Below are 19600 nucleotides of genomic sequence, written 5' to 3' on the forward strand. Positions count from 1 at the left end.
TGCCTTACCCCTATGCGTGGAGCCCTTAGGTTACTGGGGGCACACAGCAGGTGTTAGCTGTCAGTCGTAGGGTGGATTGGGAGGGGGGTGGGTGGGAGGATGGGGGGGGTGGGAGTGGGTGGAGGGGGGGTGGGGAGCTACTTACTTATTAGACACCTGTGTTTACGTTTCCAGTTTTTGTCCTTTCCCACTGTCTAGGATTCACTGACTAAAACCCCCAAAGTGTCGTGGCCAGGATCGTATGATGTCCAGGACCTCTAGCCAAGCCTCTGTGGTGAATGTGGCCCATGGGAATGCTCTGTTCTCTTCCTGGCCAGTCTCTCCTCCTCCACCTGCCCTGGCCCTTCCTCCACGGAGCTGACAAAGGACCCTACCACAGGCACACCTGCCTGTCCCCGTCAGTGCACTTCAGATAAGCAAGGACGCAATAATTTTATTTTGAAATAGGAACAAGGGACAGGAGTATGTTGGGGAGGTTAGTGTAATGGTGGGACACCCAGGACACCACCCCACCCAGGACAGGGTCCCATTCCATCCGGGAGGGCCGCAAGGCAGAGGGACTCGCTTAGCCACAGAAGAGGCAGTTATGGGGAGTACATTCCCGCATTCCAGCCACAAGGAGGACAGGTGGTGCGGCTAGGTCCCCTCCCTTCTTTCTGCTGACCTCATGCCAGCAGAGTGTCCTGTGGGAGGCTGTGGCCTCTTGCTAGCTGGTGTCAGGACCTGAGGTTGTCCCACCTAGAGGCCTTGGGCAACCTGGCTAGGGACTCAGGCTCGGGCTTGGGCAGGGGTCCTGGACAGGGCTTGCAGAGGGTGGTGGGGCAGAGTGGGTCTTCAGCGGGCCTCTTCCGCGGGGCTCACGCAGCGGGCATCTGACTAGATGATGCCGGCCTCTTCCGCGGGGCTCACGCAGCGGGCATCTGACTAGATGATGCCGTACTGGGCCAGCTCGTGCAGCTCCAGGTGGTTGAAGGCCTCCCACGGACAGATGACGGTGATGTCTGTCAGAAAAGTGTCATTAAAGATGGCGCCGCCCCGTTCCCTCTTGCCTTGCTTTTCGCTCCCCAAATAAAAGCCACATCGCCTAGGATGAGAGTCTAGTCTCTGATGGCAAATCCTCCTCCCGGGCAGGAAGCACCAGCTTTGTCTTCTCGGTCTGGCCTCCAGTAGAGAGGCCCAAACGGGGACCCCGCTCAAGGGGTCCCCCTTGCCAAAGCTGGGAGGAGAAGCAAAGGTCCCTCCTGTGCCTAGTGAACCCACCCTAGTTCACAGCCCCTCTCAGTAGGACCCCAAGCTTGATGTCGGGAGAGAAATAGGGAACAGGATGGAAGGCAGGCTAAGCAAGAAAGAGAGGAGCCTGGGACCTGTGGGAGCACGTCCCAGGGAGGGAGGGAGGGGACAACCCTGGCTTGTCATACCTGTTCCCAGGCCTTCCATTCCAGGGATGTCATCCCCAAACCTGCAATGACAGCGTGGTCAAGGATGGTGACATGGCTAGGTCTAGCCGCCCCTGGAGACCAGACTTAAGGGTGCCTCCCCCACATATGCTACCGGGCAGGATCTGAGGGCTCCCCTCTACCCACACGGGGCGAGTGTGCTTCCCGGAGATCCACAAGCAGAGGACCAGGAAGGGAAGGGTGAGACAGACACACGTGGGGTGGGCGGTGCCTGGGTGGTTATGGGCTGTGGGTTTCTGCAGGAGTGTGACATTGAAGGTGTGAGCGGGTGTGAGGGTGCCGCTGCGTGTGTCTCAGGGTGCCAGCTGTGGTCTGTCCTGAAAGGAACGCGTGCTGGAAACCAGGCCCCAATGCAACAGTCTTGGGAGGTGGAAGACCTTGAAGAGAGAAGCCCAGTACAGAGTGACGGGCCATGAGAGAGTGCCTGCCTCACCGGACAGGGTTACACCTCCGTAGATAAGGTGACTACATGGGAGAGACTGGCTCCTCCCTGCTTTCTGGTTTCCTCTGTCTGTACATATAAGCTCTTCTCCTGCCAGGGTTGTAATATACCCACAGGGTTGTTATCAGAGTTCCAGAGTCCTGGAACTTTCTTTTCTTTTCTTTTTCATTCATTTATTTATTTATTTTATTTTTTCGGTTTTTCAAGACAGGGTTTCTCTGTGTAGCCTTAGCTGTCCTCAACTCGCTTTGTAGACCAGGCTGGCCTTGAACTCGCAGTGATCCGCCTGCCTCTGCCTCCCAAGTGCTGGATTAAAGGCGTGTGCCACCACACCCAGCCAGAACTTTCTTTTTTAAAAAATAATTTATTTTTATTTTATGTGCACTGGTGTGGTGCCTGCATGTGTGTCTGTGGGAAGGTGCTAGATCCCCTGTAACTGGAGTTACAGCAGCTGTGAGGGGCTATGTGGGTGCTGGGATTGAACTCGGGTCCTTCAGAAGACAGCCAGTGCTCTTTTTTTTTTTTTTTTTTTTTTTTTTTTGGTTTTTTGAGACAGGGTTTCTCTGTGTAGCCTTGGCTGTCCTGGACTCACTTTGTAGACCAGGCTGGCCTCGAACTCACAGCGATCCGCCTGCCTCTGCCTCCCGAGTGCTGGGATTAAAGGCGTGCGACAGCCAGTGCTCTTAACCACTGAGCAATCACTCCAGCCCGCTTCTGGAACTTCCAGTCTCTAAAACTGTGGGCTCAACAAGTATTTTCTGCATAAAGTATTCAGCTCCCAGCAATTTTTTTTTTGGTTGTTTTCAAGACAGGGTTTCTCTGTGTATCCTTGCCTGTCCTGGACTCGCTTTGTAGACCAGGCTGGCTTCGAACTCACAGCGATCCGCCTGCCTCTGCCTCCTGAGTGCTGGGATTAAAGGCGTGCGCCACCACCACTCCCAGCATTTTGTGAGAGCAACTGACAACTGGCTACCGCAGTGCTTCTAGGTGTGCACGTGTAGGTGTGTCTGTGTGTGCACAGGTGGGTGTGAAGGTGTGCACACATATCCCTGAGGAGATGCAGGCACATCTTGGCTGCAACCCTTCATTCTCCCAGCATTCCTGGGGCCCCAGTCATAAGGATGAAGACACACTGCAAAGAGCCCCACCCCAGCCTCCGCCTGGTCCTCCCACCATCCTTGTGTGAGAGGCTCCCCTCTGCTGTGCTGCTTACCCTTGGACACCTTTCTTGGGGGGCTTGCTCTTGAATTGCCTGGTTTGCCGCTGCTTAAACTTTGGTGGCCCTTTCCTGGGGGTAACGGGTCCCCCTATAACCCGGGTGGCTGACCGAATCTCAGCCTTGGGTGGCTCCAGGTTCATGGTGAGGCTGGCAGACACACTGCAGTGACCCTTAGTTTCTGGACTCTGTCAGGCTGGGCTGGCCTCCTCATGCAGGCTAGGTTAGACCAGACAGATACCTGTTAGTTCCTTTGACCGCCACCTTTCAACCTTGGGAACAGAGGGTTGACACCTGGGAGCCATCCTTAGACAGCCGTCTTGACGGCAGAGAAGCACCTTACAGCTCCAGAGTGGGTTTGCAGCATTCTCCTTCTTCTGCCTGGGACCGACACACACCTCCCACCGCCAGCAGCCACACAGGGCTCCTGCAGCTCCCCCCCCCCCCACACACACCCGGCCCCTGCTCCTGCTCCTGCTCCACATCAAACCCACTTTACTTTTGACCCCCACCACACGTCCCAAACCTGGACTTCTTACTCCCTCACCTTGCAATGACCACTGACCACGCTTGTGCCTGCACCTCCCTCCTTCACATCCACTGGGACCTGACCCAGCCATGCCACTCTGTTGAAAGCCTTATGAGGACTCCGGGGATGGGAACAAAGGGCACTCACTCCCTCCTGACCCAGCAAGTTGATCCTCCTGGCTTCTCTTCCAGGTGATCAGCCCCAGGTTGCTGTCACTGATCCCTTCTCAGGAAGGCTTCCTCTGACTCTACCTCGTGTCATTCTGTAGTCCCAGGTCCTAATTTATTTGTTCATATCGTATACTGGTAAATTCTAATTCATTCATTCATTCATTGATTCATTCAGTTAGGTTTTTTTCCCCAGGTTTTTCGAGACAGGGTTTCTCTATGTAGCCTTGGCTGTCCTGGACTCAATTTGTAGACCAGGCTGGCCTCGAACTTACAGTGATCCTCCTGCCTCTGCCTCCCGAGTGGTGGGATTAAATGCGTGTGCCACCACCGCCCGGCTTAGTTAGTCTTTTTTGAGACAGGGTTTTTCTGTGTAGCCTGGAACTCACTCTGTAGACCAGGCTGGCCTCACACACCTGCTTCTGCCTCCCGAGTGCCGGGATTAGAGTTGCACGCCGCCTGCCACCACCCAGCTAAACTCCTCATTTGTTTACATGCCCCTTTAAGTATATTTCTTCATATTTATGTACTTGTTGTTTGTGGCTTGTTATCTGTCCCTCGGGGCTGGACTTGATGTGGATAAACAGCGCTGCATAAAACAGAACACTGAGAGGCCCTAGGGAAGGGCCTGTCATTGAACCAGGGTACGACTGAGCTGAGTGCCTCTCGTTTTTTCTTTTTCTTTCTTTTTCTTTTTTCTTTTTTTAAGATTTATTTATTTATTATGCATACAGTGCTCTACCTGCTTGAACCCCTATAGGCCAGAAGAGGGCATTAAATCACATTACAGATGGCTGTGAGCCACCATGTGGTTGCTGGGAATTGAACTCAGGACCTCTGGAAGAGCATTCAGTGCTCTTAACCGCTGAGCCATCTCTCCAGCCTATGCCTCTTGGTTTCATGGCTCCATTTCAGAAGGGGCTTACTGCTCATCAGGTGGGGCTTGCTTTGGGTTTGGCATCACCTCGGGGTGCTGGTGTGGCTGAGCTGGCCTATGCTGCCCTGTATCAGGCCACAACCTAAAAGATACACTACACAGGGTGGTCTCCCCTGCCCCCCCTTCCCAGAACCTGTCCCCGCAAACTCTAAGCCCCAGTGACCTTGGCTACGGACAGCACAGCTTTCTGTAATCCTCTCAGTACCTGAAGGAGACTCCTAATCTCGCAGGACTCGGGGAAGCTGCATGAACCTCACTCACATGCTGCTGACGGTTCTGAGGCCACACAGGTGACCCAGACAGGAGGCGTTGCTCAGGGTCCCCTGTTCTGCCCTCAGTCCTATGGGGCATAGTGCTAGGTCCAGTCTTGAGCCACTGTCAGTGGTTTGCTAGAACATCAGGACCAGGAGCAGTAAACGAACAAGGCTAAGTCTGCTGCAGGCAGCGCGCACCCCAGTCTCATGGCCCCTCAACCTTTCTACATTTAGAGTCCCTGCCTGAAGCAAGCACCAGCCTAGCAGCCAGGACTTGGGAGCTTAGTCCCTAGGGCACCAGGCTGCTCCATCCCTGGGGCAGCCATCCCTTACTTCCCCGTGGCAAAAGACTTTTCTAGCCAAAGGCCGTGAACCTCTGCGGGCAGCTGCTCCCTGACCAAGGTCCACTGGTCAGTGCTGTCACCATGGAAACCATGTCTGATCCGCCTAGCCGGGACTGACCTAAAGCTGGTGCCATTCAGTTGTATGAGCAGGTCACCGGCCTTGGTGACAGAGGCATTAGCATCTGGCATTGTGGAAAAGCAGAGGTGATTGGCAAGATGTCGTTGATAGCGCTCTCTCTCTCTCTCTCTCTCTCTCTCTCTCTCTCTCTCTCTCTCTCTCCCCTCCCCCCCCCCCGTGTGTCTCTAGATAAGGTTCCTTTATCTCCCTATTAAACCTCTTAAGTGGAAAAAAAAAAAAGATGTCGTCGATAAAGGACCAGGGAAGGGACGGGACAGGCTCCTAGGGATTGGAGAGCTCAGCTGAGGCGAGGCAGTAAAAGCCTGGTGGCTTCCCCCAACCCAGCGCGAACTGAACAGATGCCTGGCTGTCAGAAAGGGTGGTGGGACGCACAAGTCCCTCGCTACTCACCAAGCGCTGGGCAGATCTCAGGGAGCCTCGGGTGCCCGCTGCCTGGACCTGGATCAGCAGAGCTGGCCTAGGAATTTATCCTTCCGGTGTGAGCGGATTATAATGACGATTCTCATCTCTCATGCGACACTAATCAGGTTGCTGGGCCTTGAGGGAGCCGCCACCGACTGGGACGCTGGGGCGGGCAGAAGGGGTTCAGGCGCAGTCAAGGGCCCGGAGGAAGGACAGCTGGTTCCAGGGGTACCCAGGAAGGGAGGGCGGTATGAGCTTCCCTGGTGTTGGGGCACACCCTTCCACACAGCTCCGGCTTGGGTTTACCCCTCGCCTTCTGTCCCAGGCACTGAGGAGCCTGTCTGTGGACCTTGACGTTCAGTGTGGCAGCCCCTATCTGGGTTTTGGTGGGTTTTTTCCTTTGTCTTTCAGCCCTGCCTCTTGCATCCAACCCTAAGGGCTTCATCTACTCTCTGTGTAGTCCACTTTCTGTGTCTATTTCCTTTAGTTTCCTCCTCTGGGTCCTCTAGGATTTGACCCCAGTGTCTTAGCGTTGCCCTTCAGGCAAGGATATGACATCTTTTTTTTTTTTTTTTTTTAAAGATTTATTTATTTATTATTATGTATACAGTGCTCTGCCTGCATGTCCACCTGCAGGCCAGAGGAGGGCATCAGATCACATTATAGATGGCTGTGAGCCACCATGTGGTTGCTGGGAATTGAACTCAGGACCTCTGGAAGAGCAGACAGTGCTCTTAACCACTGAGCCATCTCTCCAGCCCCCCAGGTTCTTTTTTTAAAATAAGACTTACTTATTTATTATGTATACAACGTTCTGCCTGCATGTACACCTGCAGTCCAGAAGAGGGCGCCAGATGTTATTACAGATGGCTGACAGCCACCATGTGGGTGCTGGGAAAACGAACTCAGGACCACTGGAATAACAGCCAGTGTTCTTAACCACTGAGTCCTCAGATCAGCTTCCCCTGCTCCCCTTCCCCCACATTCATCTGTATGAAGTTTGGATAGAATTAGTTTTTTTGTTTGTTTGTTTTTATGGTATTTTTGCCTGCGTGTATGTCTGTGTCAGATCCCGTGTGACCGGCACTACAGAGAGATGTGAGCTGCCTACCGTGTGGGTGCTGGGAATAAAACCCAGACCGTCCCAAAGAGCAGCCAGCGCTCTCAACCACTGGGCTCCTCTGCAGACCCTTGTTTTTTCTTTTTAAACACATGGTCTTAAGTAGCCCCAGGGTGGCCTCACGCCATCACGTAGCTACGGATGGTCGTGACGACCTTGCCCACCTCTGCCTCCCAAGTACTGGAATTACAGGCAGCTCCCTACAATGCTTGTGTTGGACCTCTGTCTTCTACACTCACGTGGTGTGGGAGGTATGCTACACTGCTAGTGTCTGGCCCACCGCGGGGCATTTCATAGATATGGTGGCAAATACCCCGGGATAAAACTGATGCAGGCAGGACAAGATGCAGGCCAGTATGGCAGAGTCTGAGGTCTTGAGTGCCACATGCCCAGGAGCAGACCTGGGCCCACGGCAAAGGGCTGGCCAGCGACTTTTCTTTGGCGGCATCTCATACCACATGACATTACTGGGCTTTGCCACAATTACCAAATGCTGGAAATGCTGAGGTTTGTAGGATCCACTGGCGTCAACATTTCCTGGGGGTGTGAAACAAATGTCTACCTAGCCCAGGCAGGGCACTAATGACAGCAGGGAAACGGTCCCACCCAAATCCAGCTTGGTGAACCAGTGAGCTTATTGGCGAATCCTACAGCAGCGTGGATGATCAAAGACAACTGTATCACCAGAGAGCCATCCCATCAAGAGTGGTGACTCAGGTTGGGCGGTGACAACACACGCCTTAATCCCAACGGAGGCAGAGGCGAGTTCCAAGACAGCCAGGGCTGCACAGAGAAACCCTGGGGAGGAGAGGGGAAGGGTGACCAGGCACAAAGGTTGTGCCTGGGGCTTTTTACACAACTTGCCGGCAGCTCAGCTAGTTCAGTCTCTACTTTCCAGAAACTGTTCACTGACTGTCTTATCTTAGGGAGGGCTCTGTGTATTTTGCAAGTTTTCGGAGCTTTCTGGGCCTGTCTTGTTTACCTATTGGGTCCTGTGAACCTCTTTTTGGAGGAGATGCTTTCAATCCATAGTAAGAAGTTACACACGAGTCTGGGACCTAACAAGTGTCGTCACACTGTCATGTCTACCTGGGCCCAGCTGAGTCCTTTCGATGACATGCAACATCTGTCCGTGATACCATTAGCAAAGTGCCCCTACTTTCTGATGTTGTCATCTGTGTAAAACACCAAACATGGAAAAAGCCCTATTCATCAGCCCAAACCCTGCTGGAAGTCACTTTATAATCCTAGCTTTCCCTTTAACCAAGGTAGTGGACACAAGTGCTTTAAAAAAAAAAAAAGATTTATTTATTATGTATACAGTGCTCTGTCTGCATGTACACCTGCAGGCCTGAAGAGGGCACCAGATCACATTACAGATGGCTGTGAGCCACCATGTGGTTGCTGGGATTGAATTCAGTACCTCTCGAAGATCAGGTGGTACTTAATTTTTATTTTTATTTTTTATTTTTTGAGACAGGGTTTCTCTGTGTTATCTTGGCTGTCCTGAACTCCCTTTATAGACCAGGCTGGCCTCAAACTCAGTGATCCGCCTGCCTCTGCCTCGCTGGGATTAAAGGCATCCACCACGCTCGGCCAAGTGGCGCTCTTAACCACTGAGCCATCTTTCCAGCTGGCCCAAATACATTTAAGCTCAGTCCTTGCTGTCGCTCTGGAGCCCGATGCCCAGACCGCGTTGGTTACTCTAGCAGTTCTCAAAAATCTGAGGGTGACCTCATTACCACCTGTAAAAACAGCTCCCCCAGGACTCAGAAGGAGACAGGGAATAGCTAGGCCCCTCCCAGGGGATGGTTCTTATTTGCCACAGGTTGGAACCAGAGCTTACCGTCAGCAGGACATCCCAGGCACACCGGGGGCCTGGAGTAGCTCCTGTCACAGGAGTGCTCAGCAGGGACACACAGCCCGCTTAGGAACGCTTTCTTCCACAAGACAACACAAAGGCTGCTGCACGCCTGACAGAGAGGAGTTCTTTATTCAGCACTGAAGCTGTTACACAGAAATTCTTTTTCTTGGCAGAGGCAGGAAGTGCAGTGGTCCTGTCGCTGCTTAAGCACAGCATTCGACCATGGTGGCAAGGAGTCCCAGGAGAGCAGGCTCAGGCTCCGCTCTGCATGCGCAGCCGGATCTCCATTCTGAGGAAGGCCTTGAGGTTCTCATCGGTCACGTGCTCCTCTAGGAGGGCGAGGGCCCGCTCCCCACCATCCCGGTAGTGCCTCAGCAGAGCTTCTGCGTAGTCTACCCACACACAGTTAGGACAGCCACTCATGCAGCAGTTTGTGGGGGGCTGGAGCTCAGGTGGCAGAGAGTATGGGGGCCCTACGAGGCTCCCCTGGGGCAGGGAGGCCTCTGGCTCCCTGTCATCCTCTGTACCCACTCGGAAACCTTCTTCCCCGTGGTCCATGCCCAGCTTTCTGCAGCCATCAGTGGCTCGCACTGGAGTATGGTGTCCGTGAAGAACCCTGCGTCTCCCGCGGGGAGAAATCTGGCAGCAGTCCCAGATGGAGAACTGGTGTGTCCCCTGCCAAGAGGTGACAATCAGTACGACTCCCCAGGAAGCTGGTAAAGCGCTGTTCCCAGCTCTGGGCAATGGCCTGCCTTCCTCGCACTGGAATAGAACAAGCTATTACATATTTTACTTCTGTATAGCATTCCACAGGTAGGGGGAACGGACATCCTGGTTGGTATGAGAAGACACTTGTTAAGGGCCAAGGGTCCTCCGGGAAACAACTGCAGATCAGACAGATGACTGATCCTGGATAGGACAGGGGAAGGCCATGGAGCCGGATGACCCTCATCAGCCAGCTATCTAGCTAAGCACGTCTCTGACCATGCGGACCGTCTGCACCTTCCTCGGTCCCTGCAGCCTTCCATCACTTAACAAGAGAAGCTCAAGGGATATCGGGTCACCCCATTTTTCGTCTCTAGCGCCTCAAAGGCCCCCGGGTCCCCTTCCCTGATATTCCCTTCTGACCCTGGTCACTAAATGTGACTCTTGCAACTTATTTGTCCACTAGCTCCTCTGGGGCCCCGACCTGAAGAGAGCTCTTAGCGAGCGCGCTGATCATGACTCCTCCAAGCGCTGGCCGGCCTCCCGGACCTAGGATACCCCGGCTGCGCGAAAGGCTTCCGGCAACCCGGCTGGGGCACTGGGGCCCGCTCAGCCGGAGGGAACGAGTCCTGCGCCACAGCGTAGCCAGGACCCGTTCTCCCCGGGACAAGCTCTGCAGCAGCAGCACCATTCCCACCGCGGGTGCGGACGCCGGGGCCAATGAGCTTCGGACAGAGCGCAGGAAACGGAAGTGATGCTCACGGGGCGGGGCTTGCCAGAGGGCGGAAGTAGCTTCGTGCGGGGCGCTCCTGGGGTACCAATGGCTGGGCATGGACGCGCAGCCCAGGCTACTGGGCGGTCGGCCGGCTTTGGGGATCCGAGACAGCCGCAGGCGCGGAGGCAGCAGCAGTCGCAGGGACAGCAGCGCTCGGCTTCACGGCTCGGACAGCGCAGGTGGGTGTGAGAGGATGGGATGGGAGAGGACCCGGTTGGGAACCTCAGCCCAGGCCCACGCTCGGCCATGTGTTGAATGAACGGAGATGTCTCGAGTTTATTGTGAGCCACGTTCCGGGTGTGAGGCCAGGGTGCCAGCCTCCCTGGGGCTTTCGTAGCGCCTTTTGCCTCAGCACGCTGAGAAAGATCCAGTTCAAGGCAGCCCGGGTCGAGGGTGAGGAGAGGACCGTCTCTGTTCATGGGCCCTGCACCGTTTCTTTAGAGGCTTAGTCCTTACTCTTGTTGTGCTTATGTGGTACTTGGGAAAGGCCACACTCCTCCTTGGTTATCTTGTCAGGAAAGAAAAGAAGAAAGTGAACTGCAAACCGAAGAACCAGGATGAGCAAGAAATCCCTTTCCGCCTCCGAGAGATTATGAGGAGCCGACAGGAGATGAAAAAGCCGCTGAGTAACAAGAAGAGAAAGAAGGATGGTACGTGCAGCGGGGGGGCCACCAGAGCGCTCGCCGAACCCCTTCCTTTGTCCAAATACTTAAAGGCGTTTGAGGCAGGGGAAGCACACCACGACCCAGTGCTGGGGTGCAGGGTATGGGGGGAGCACTGAAGGAGGGCCGCCCAGGGCAGATTTTATCTTTCTTCTTTGTTTGTTAGGGTGTTTCTAGGTAGCCCTGGCTGGCCTCAAACTCAAAGTCAGTTTCCCTCCACCTCCTGAGTGCTGGGACTCCATGCGTGTGCCATCTCTCTGGCTCCTTGGTTCACCTGCGTTGCAGTGGACATCTTTGACGGGAGCCAGTAGGTCATGCTATCACATCTGGGGCTGTCACGAACTGGGTGCGCATGTCGTTAAGCGAGGTCTTCCCCTCTTGTGGCCGTAAGAGGGTCATGATCACGGGCTGCTCACCTGTCACCACCACGCAGTCCTCAGCCTGGGTGTCCTCTGTCCTCAGCCCAGGTGGCTTTCAAGAAGACGTTGGAAAAGGAAGCAAAGGGAGAGGAGCCAGACATCGCCGTCCCCACCTTCAGGCAAAGGAAGGGGGAGTCCGACGCGGCCTACGTCCAGCGCATGGAACAGGAGGCCCAGCACGTGCTGTTTCTTAGCAAGAACCAGGCCACTCGGCAGCCAGAGGAGCAGGCAGCTCCCAAGAAGGAGAAGTCTGAGCGGAAGAAAGCGTGAGTTGAGGCCAGGGGCCCCCGTGGTGCAGGGCTGAGGGCTCTGGTGCCTGAGGCCCCCGTGGTGCAGGGCTGTGGGCTCTGGTGACTGAGGCCCCCGTGGTGCAGGGCTGAGGGCTCTGGTGACTGAGGCCCCCGAGGTGCAGGGCTGATGGCTCTGGTGCCTGAGGCCCCCGTGGTGCAGGGCTGATGGCTCTGGTGCCTGAGGCCCCCGTGGTGCAGGGCTGTGGGCTCTGGTGACTGAGGCCCCCATGGTGCAGGGCTGTGGGCTCTGGTGACTGAGGCCCCCGAGGTGCAGGGCTGAGGGCTCTGGTGACTGAGGCCCCCGTGGTGCAGGGCTGATGGCTCTGGTGCCTGAGGCCCCCGTGGTGCAGGGCTGTGGGCTCTGGTGCCTGAGGCCCCCGTGGTGCAGGGCTGATGGCTCTGGTGCCTGAGGCCCCCGTGGTGCAGGGCTGTGGGCTCTGGTGCCTGAGGCCCCCGTGGTGCAGGGTTGATGGCTCTGGTGCCTGAGGCCCCCGTGGTGCAGGGCTGTGGGCTCTGGTGCCTGAGGCCCCCGTGGTGCAGGGCTGTGGGCTCTGGTGCCTGAGGCCCCCGTGGTGCAGGGCTGTGGGCTCTGGTGACTGAGGCCCCCGTGGTGCAGGGCTGTGGGCTCTGGTGACTGAGGCCCCCGTGGTGCAGGGCTGAGGGCTCTGATTATATTCTCTGGTGACAGTGCCTTGGCAGTCAGCCTTGTACATCCCATCTGATGACTCAGGAGAATCATAAGAAGTTAAAGCTTTGATCATATCATCCTCTCAGCCTGGGAGCTGGAGCCTCAAAGATCTTGTTTCTGTTTTGTTTTTACTCTGGAAACCCTGGTCTTAGAGCGGGACAGGAAGGGCGAGTGTCCGCCTTGGCCCCACTGCTGCAGGAAAGTGGAAAAAGCGAAGCTTGGGGTCTGCTACAGGAGAACTTGCTGGGTGGTAGACATAGTCTCTCCAAGGGGGTCACCCTGTGGAGTGACTGTGTGAGGCGGTGTGTAGCCTGCCACCCGCACGGTGGTGAGGTGGTCTCTAGTGTTCCTCTTGGTCTGGAAGAGATTTGAGTTTGCGTTGTTTGTGCAAGTTCTGTATACCAAAGGGGATAATGTCTCTGTAATGATGCTGAGGTGTGCTTCTGTAGTGTCCATATGGATAGCGTCCAGCCAGAGAAGCCGACCTCAAGCCTGGGTTCCACCTGCTCAGGCCACCCTTGGCTTGTGCACTGGGAGAGGGATGATTTCCTCAAAAAGATAAAGCAAGCCTGTTGGAAGGCAGCGGCAGGTGGATCGCTGTGAGTTCGAGGCCAGCCTTGTCTACCAAGCGAGTCCAGGATAGCCAGGGATACACAGAGAAACCCTGTCTTGAAAAACAAATAAACAACCCCCCCCAAACCTAAAACACACACACACACACACACACACACACACACACACACACACTCTTTTCAGGAAGAATCAGCCTGGGCTTTCTGACGTGGAAAAGAAACTGCAGCCATGCGTGGTGGCTCCCTGTAATTCTGGGGTCCAGGAGGCCTGCTGTGCGTTCAGGCCAGACAGGGCCTCAGACAGAAAGGCGACCAAGAGTAGCCGCATTGCTTGTTCCCACTTCGCTGATACAGAAACACGTGTCTTTGTACTGCACAACGGTGTGGTGGGATTGCTTTCTACTTCCTTCTCTACTATAGTCACGTGAGCCAAAGCCCTAGGAATCTGGAAAGCGTGTGCTTTTTTCTCTAGGTTCCAGAGGCGGCGACTTGAAAAAGCCCAGAAGAAAAAAGAGGCAAGAGCAGTGGAAAGGCTGGAGCAGGAGTTGCTAAAAGGTAGCTCTTCCCACTAGACCTCCTCGGCGGCCCTGTGGACTCTCCTAGGTTCACCACTACTAGGGGCCATGGATGAGTTCTGTAGCCCTCAAGAACGGGAGAGTGGGTGGGTGGGTGAGTCAGAAATGTCACGGGCCTTGTGTTCACTGTCTCGGCAGACACCGTGAAGTTCGGAGAAGTTGCGCTGCGGCCCCCAGAGCTGACAGTCCAGCCTAGAAGGAGCATGTGCAGAGACGCGGTGTGTGGGGGATCCCAGGGGCCATCCTGGTCCCGCCGGGGAACAAAAGTGTCCTGGCCCAGGACCTTCCTAAGGGGCTATTAGCTGCTGGACCATCTAAAACCCTTTGCCACCTTTCCTTCCTCAGCCTGGCAAGAAATCGCTAATGCTGAAGATGCTTCTGGGCTCTGGTGGTGTGTCCTCGGCTCCAGCCACTTCACTGGCTCGTCAGCGGATCCTTGAGGAAGAGCGGGAGCGGGCTGTGCGGGCTTACAGAGCCCTGAAGAAGCTACAGCGACAGGCAGTGACACCTGGACAGCCACCCGGTAGCTCTTCCCCGAGGAAGCTCCAGGCTTGTCTGTGATGCAGAGACTTTGGGGTTCAGTGCCCTGGGAACTGTCCTGGGAGCTGCTAACCGGGGAAGAGAGAGCAAGCGCGCAGATGGTTGTCCCCGGAAAGGAGCCTGAGTGTAGGCTTTCCATATGGAGGCCGGGTGCTTTAAGGACGAGTGACCAACAGTGACTCCCGGCTCACACAGGGCAGGCTCCCCAGCACTTGGCTGAGGCACAGCTGGGAGGACGTGTGCTTCCCTGAGTCCAGCTTCATTCTGAAACACGGCTCAGCTGATAGATGCCAAGAGCACTGTAGCAAGGACGCAATCCCTTAGTCCAGCTAATTCCTGAAGCGGCTGGTGTAGGTCAGTCTGTTGTCTTAAGAGGCTCCCATGGGCTCAGTGCAGCCATTGCAAGGCTCGCAGGACAGTGAAAGAGCAGACTTACCCAGTGCAGGGTGGGGCCAGCAGTCAGCACTTGCTGACCAGAACCCAGCTCAGGCTTGGTTTGGATGCATGGGATGTCAGTACTGGCAGGGTGCCTTGAGCTATCAACATTAGCCAGGCTTCCTTGGTAGGAGGGTGGAATATTTATACCCAGAGTGTAAAGGCAGAAGAATTGGGAGTTCCAAGCCAGTCCTGACTTACAGCCAGTGTGAGGCCGCCTGAACTGCAAGGGGCTGTCTCTCAAAACCTACCTAGACTTGAAGAGCTAAGCTTGGATGCTGTGAGGAGCCCACAGTCCCGCCAGGCCTTCGTGCTTCCGCTAGCAAAGCTGCAGCGGAGGGGAGTGCTTTAGTCCCTCCTTCTAGATGTGCGTTTTCCAGAGTGAAGATGAACACTTTGCTCTCTTTGAAGTCTGTGCCTTTGCTGTCTGACATGACACTCACAGCTGAGTGCTCAGACACACACCCAGCAGTAGCAGGGGCCAGAGGCGAGCAGGTTGGATGCAGCAGGGCCAGGGCCACTTATCAGCTGTAGGCTTTTGAAGGGTTTTCTGGGAAGCAATGCAACGATCCAGCGGAAGCACTGGCCAGCTCTGTAGCCAACTGCGAACTGCACTGAAGAACTCTTAACTGGCCGCGCGTGGTGGTGCCCACCTTTAATCCCAGCACTCGGGAGGCAGAGGCAGGCGGATTGCTGTGAGTTCGAGGCCAGCCTGGTCTACACAGTGAGTCCAGGACAACCAAGGCTACACAGAGAAACCCTGTCTCAGGAAACCAAAGAGGCAAACAAAAGCACCCTTAACTGTCCGCAAAGAGCCCGTGCCTACGTAGCTGAGCGCGTCTCGGATTCTGCGGCTCTTATGAGTCACCCCATGCTTCCAGGTAGGATCTACTGAGCGCGGCTTCCAATCAAAATACCTTTATTAAACCCTGTGGGGCCGAAATGGGGGCTAATGGGGAAGGGCCGAGAGTTTCAACCCCAGATGCCTCATCTGAGGACACCACCTGGCTCCCTCTCCCCTCCTGACCTGGCTGCCCCACCATCAAGCGGTTAGGATTCACCACCTGAGAGCTCTCAGGCTCTACTCCTCCTCCGACCTTATGAGTGTCCCCCCTCAGACCCCGTATCTCCTGAAGTATCCTGAGTTTTCAATACTCCTGTCCTGGATAGTTGGACATGGCCACACAAACCTTGCCCCAGAGGCTAAAGTCCCGCACCCTGCCCCTAGTAAGCTCAACCAGTTCCCCAGAGCTGTCCCTGGGTACGCGCTGCCTGCACTCACCCCCAACCGACACCCTGGCTAAGCTTCCCTCCCCCAGCCCAGCCCAGCTCACATCCTGGAGGGAGGAAAATGAGCGTGGAGCAGCAAAAGCACAGCTCTGCTTCATTACAAAGGACTGTTGACCTGCTCTGCTCAAGCCTTCTCCACAGACCTCGGACCTGATGGTGTGGAGCTATGCGTCTAGTGTGGTTTTCCTGTGCTCCTCACTTCTGTATGAAGGCCATGTGCCAGCTCTGGTCTTGGCTGCCATCTTGGACGCCTGACATTGACGGGACGGCTGGGGCAGCACCACTGCCGGGCCAGGACCAAGCAGGCACTGACACGTACACATAGAAATTAGGTCTTGATGGTATAGAGGACAGAGATCTCACTGACGCACTGGTAAAGCTATCAAGTGCTCTAAACTGCTTTATAAATCCCAGCAGAATGTTGCCATCTCCTGTGGCCACCTGAGCTGCCTCTTGTCCACCTGTGGGAACTGATACCACACCACCACACATCTTTGAATAAATGAACCAATTAGAACATTTGTTTCTGGTGAGGTTGCTCCCCCATATTTGTTTTTTTTGAGACCCTGTCTCACTACATAGACCAGAATTCAGAGAACCTACTGCCCCCCTAGTACTAGGATTAAAGGAAGCCCCACCACACCCCGTCCCCCTTCATATCAACAGCCCTTCCATTTAGTCTCTTGAGTAGATCAAGCCACAGGCAAGTACCACCACATCCTGCCCATTAAAAAAAGATGTATTAGCCGGGTGTGGTGGTGCACGCCTTTAATCCCAGTACTCAGGAGGCAGAGGCAGGCAGATCGCTGTGAGTTCGAGGCCAGCCTGGTCTACAAAAAAGTGAGTCCAAGACAGCCTAGGATACATAGAAAAACCTGTCTCGAAAAACAAAACAAGAAAAAAAAATTTATTATATGTACAGTGTTCTGCCTGCATATACACCTGCAGGCCAGAAAAGGGCATCAGATCACATTACAGATGGTTGCTGGGAATTTGGAAGCAGGAGGTTCTCTTAACCACAGAGCCATCTCTCCAGCTCCCCTGCCTGGTTTTTGTCTCTCATTTGAGAGACCATTTTTATCTTTATTAATTTTCTATTTCTCTGGGAGCATGTTCAGGATACCAGACACTCAGAAGGCAGAGCTTGTACTATAAAGATCTGTGCTCAGCGGAGCTGTGCAGTACAAAGCATAGAGACATAAGCCCAGGGCTTCCTGGTGGGAGTCCCAGCAGCACTTCTCTGGATGGAAGATGGCGTTCAGCCTGTCCTTGTAGTCTTGGGAACATACTTCAGATGACGGTGCTGTCTACGCAGTGTGCTCGCCCATGCATCCTTGCACAGGTCCCTGAAGGCCTGCTGTCAGCACAGACCTTCCTAGGCCATCCGCGTCCTTCAGCTCCTAGGCATAGGGTGAGTCGGCCATATGCTTCTTCATGCAGTCAGCTGCTGCCTCTGTGTTGGTCCTGGAGCCAGAGCAGCACCGTTGCCAGCCCAGTGCCATTCCTGGCACTTGTTTCTACCGTGGTGATGTTCTGTGTGGCGCAAGCGATAATGTCTGGAAGCCTGATTAATGACTTTATTTCCTCCGTGGTCATGTGACAGGGAAGGTCGCTGCAGATGGAGAAGCACTTCATCAGGGCAGGGCCCCCACAGATTACCCTACCCCAGCTGCCCTGAAGCACCGCAGCCCCGGGGCCCCCACGGATTACCCTACCCCAGCTGCCCTGAAGCACCGCAGCCCCGGGGCCCCCACAGATTACCCTGTCCCAGCTGCCCTGAAGCACCGCAGCCCCGGGGGGTTCCCTGGCCTCCGCCCTCCCCAGCCCCAGCCCATACATTTTATTGAACAGTATCAGGACGGAGGCGTTTGCAAGCTCTCGTGCAGAAAGGAGACCCAAGAGCTGTGCGCAGGACGCGGAGAGCTGCGTGGGGTTAGAGGCATCCATCACGAACTAGGGAAAAGGAAAACATGCTCTGGAAGACAGTCCTGAGCAACGCTCCACATGGACACCACACAAATGACTCAGGAAGAGCACAGCAACCACGGCAACACAGTGCAGCCAAACTGTGACAGCAGCCTGGGGTTTTTTCTTTTTTCTTTTGGTTTTTCAAGACAGGGTTTCTCTGTGTAGCCTTGCATGTCCTGGTCTCACTTTGTAGACCAGGCTGGCCTCGAACTCACAGCGATCTACCTGCCTCTGCCTCCCGAGTGCTGGGATTAAAGGTGTGCACCACCACCACCCAGCTTGTTTTTGTTTTTAAGATTTATTAAGTACACAGGTTCTGTCTGTGTGTATGCCTGCATGCCAAAAGAGGGCACCAGATCTCATTATAGATGGTTGTGAGCAACATGGGGCTGCTGGGAATTGAACTCAGGAACCCCAGAGGAGCGGTCAGTGCTCTTAACCTCTGAGATATCTCTCCAGTCCTTGAAGACAATGACTTCTTTTTCTTTTTCTTTTCTTTTTTTCCCTTTTCGAGTCAGGGTTTCTCTGTGTAACAGCTCTAGCTGTCCTGGAACTCTTTCTGTAGACCAGGCTGGCCTCGAACTCACAGCGATCCACCTGCCTCTGCCTCTCCAGTGCTGGGATTAAAGGCGTGCACCACCACTGCCTGGCTCAAAAACAATCATTTCTTAGCCAGGCATGGTGGCACACGCCTTTAATCTCAACACTTGGGAAGCAGAGGCAGGTGAATCGATGTGAGTTCGAGGCCAGCCTGGTCTACAAAGTGAGTCCAGGTCAGCCAAAGCTACACAGAGAAACCTTGTCTTGAAAAACAAAAACAAAGCCGGCGTGGTGGCGCACGCCTTTAATCCCAGCACTCGGGAGGCAGAGGCGGGCGGATCGCTGTGAGTTCGAGGCCAGCCTGGTCTACAAAGCGAGTCCAGGACAGCCAAGGCTACACAGAAAAACCCTGTCTCAGAAAACCAAAAGAAAGAAAGAAGGAGAAAAAAAAAAAACCCAAATCTCTAAGTTGACCCACCAGGAGCGAATGGCAGTTTCCATAGTAACTTGACCAAATGGGGCTCATGCACCCCCCGAGCTCTCGGATGGTGATCTTCCTGTGGACCACGATGTCAGTGAGGTTGGTGCCCACCTGTGGAAAAAGCCACAATGCACAGAGACCAGCGCAAGCCGTGTGCCGTTGTAAACCCCTGAACGGCAGCTCTTCGGTGTGGAGGAGCTAAGCCAGCCAGTGACAACCACTCAAGCCCTTCGGTAGAGCTCGCCACCAAGAAGAGCAGCTCCAAAGGCAACGTCAAACACAGAGATGGGCCCTGAGGCGACAGCGAACTGAGGCTCTGGAGAGGGGAGAGCAGCTGTCCCGGGCGGGAGTTCCTCTCCCGAAGGCGGCAGCAGGGTTTGCACTGGGAGAGGCCGGCACCTACCGTGGGGCGCGTCGGCGGAGGCTCTCCCAGCTCGCCCTTGGCATCTCTGGAGCTCAGCTGTACGTGCGGTCAAGGGTCTGAGTGAGGCAGATGGCCGCGATGACCGGCCGCCGTGTGCACCCCACCCCAGCCCCGCCCGGGTCCTCCTGCCCACGGGGCGCGCGGAAGGATATTCTGCAGGCGCTTTACCAGAAGGGTCTTCCCGACGCCCGCAGCCCCCAGCAGGAGACACATCCCAGGTCGGGTCCAGGCGCTGGGACTTCCGGGGTGACGCCATGAGGCCCGCCTCCGCTTGGCTCTCATTGGATAGACTCTCGCCCAGACTGGTCATTGGCTAGTTGCGCGGCCCAATGGGCGCTGAGAGTCAGTGAGCATGCGCAAGGCTT

General features: G+C 55.2%; 4 protein-coding genes across 11 annotated transcripts; 1 reads left to right on the plus strand and 3 right to left on the minus strand.

The window, feature by feature from the left end:
- Positions 1 to 413: 413 nt before the first annotated feature.
- On the minus strand, positions 414 to 6203 carry PDE6G (phosphodiesterase 6G). 4 transcript variants are annotated; one of them, XM_084803122.1, is made up of 4 exons: positions 5876 to 6203; positions 3113 to 3334; positions 1419 to 1459; positions 414 to 1001 (listed from the first exon to the last, which is right to left on the minus strand). In XM_084803122.1, exons 2-4 carry the CDS (start codon positions 3256 to 3258, stop codon positions 925 to 927), a joined length of 264 nt encoding a protein of 87 aa, XP_084659248.1. In that variant the 5' UTR covers positions 3259 to 3334; positions 5876 to 6203; the 3' UTR covers positions 414 to 924. The 4 variants fall into 4 exon arrangements, with proteins under 4 accessions (XP_084659248.1, XP_084659249.1, XP_084659250.1 ...); XM_084803123.1 differs by lacking the exon at positions 5876 to 6203 and adding an exon at positions 4954 to 5313; XM_084803124.1 differs by lacking the exon at positions 5876 to 6203 and adding an exon at positions 4912 to 4934.
- Positions 6204 to 8981: 2778 nt separating this feature from the next.
- On the minus strand, positions 8982 to 10408 carry OXLD1 (oxidoreductase like domain containing 1; the record flags this gene model as incomplete). The annotated part of the gene is made up of 2 exons (XM_084803142.1): positions 8982 to 9546; positions 10061 to 10408. 2 exons carry the CDS (start codon positions 10406 to 10408, stop codon positions 9124 to 9126), a joined length of 771 nt encoding a protein of 256 aa, XP_084659268.1. The 3' UTR covers positions 8982 to 9123.
- On the plus strand, positions 10397 to 16339 carry CCDC137 (coiled-coil domain containing 137; the record flags this gene model as incomplete). Its single annotated transcript, XM_084803154.1, has 6 exons — positions 10397 to 10530; positions 10868 to 11001; positions 11476 to 11698; positions 13455 to 13537; positions 13696 to 13775; positions 13903 to 16339. The coding sequence occupies 6 exons, from the start codon at positions 10397 to 10399 to the stop codon at positions 14116 to 14118; spliced, it is 870 nt and encodes a 289-aa protein (XP_084659280.1). The 3' UTR covers positions 14119 to 16339.
- A 363-nt stretch (positions 16340 to 16702) lies between these two features.
- Positions 16703 to 19502, minus strand: ARL16 (ARF like GTPase 16). Of its 5 annotated transcripts, none has more exons than XM_084803143.1 (5): positions 19387 to 19502; positions 19215 to 19272; positions 18809 to 18922; positions 17660 to 17775; positions 16703 to 17434 (listed from the first exon to the last, which is right to left on the minus strand). In XM_084803143.1, the coding sequence occupies exons 1-5, from the start codon at positions 19446 to 19448 to the stop codon at positions 17263 to 17265; spliced, it is 522 nt and encodes a 173-aa protein (XP_084659269.1). In that variant the 5' UTR covers positions 19449 to 19502; the 3' UTR covers positions 16703 to 17262. The 5 variants fall into 5 exon arrangements, with proteins under 5 accessions (XP_084659269.1, XP_084659270.1, XP_084659273.1 ...); XM_084803144.1 differs by having other exon boundaries at positions 19215 to 19271; positions 19404 to 19496; XM_084803147.1 differs by lacking the exon at positions 18809 to 18922.
- Positions 19503 to 19600: the final 98 nt, after the last annotated feature.

The sequence above is a fragment of the Acomys minous genome (genome assembly GCF_964271855.1).
Source record: "Acomys minous genome assembly, chromosome: 12".
Taxonomy (NCBI): domain Eukaryota; kingdom Metazoa; phylum Chordata; class Mammalia; order Rodentia; family Muridae; genus Acomys; species Acomys minous.

Coding starts and splice junctions, on each gene's coding strand:
- ARL16 (XM_084803143.1), bottom strand. CDS start 19,448: ATGTGTCTCCTGCTGGGGGCTGCGGGCGTCGGGAAGACCCTTCTGGTA. Junction 18,923..19,214: donor CTCCGCCGACGCGCCCCACG/GTAGGTGCCGGC, acceptor CTTTTTCCACAG/GTGGGCACCAACCTCACTGA. Junction 17,435..17,659: donor CTGATACTGTTCAATAAAAT/GTATGGGCTGGG, acceptor CTCCATCTGCAG/CGACCTTCCCTGTCACATGA.
- PDE6G (XM_084803122.1), bottom strand. CDS start 3,258: ATGAACCTGGAGCCACCCAAGGCTGAGATTCGGTCAGCCACCCGGGTT. Junction 1,460..3,112: donor CCCAAGAAAGGTGTCCAAGG/GTAAGCAGCACA, acceptor CTGTCATTGCAG/GTTTGGGGATGACATCCCTG. Junction 1,002..1,418: donor AATGGAAGGCCTGGGAACAG/GTATGACAAGCC, acceptor CTTTTCTGACAG/ACATCACCGTCATCTGTCCG.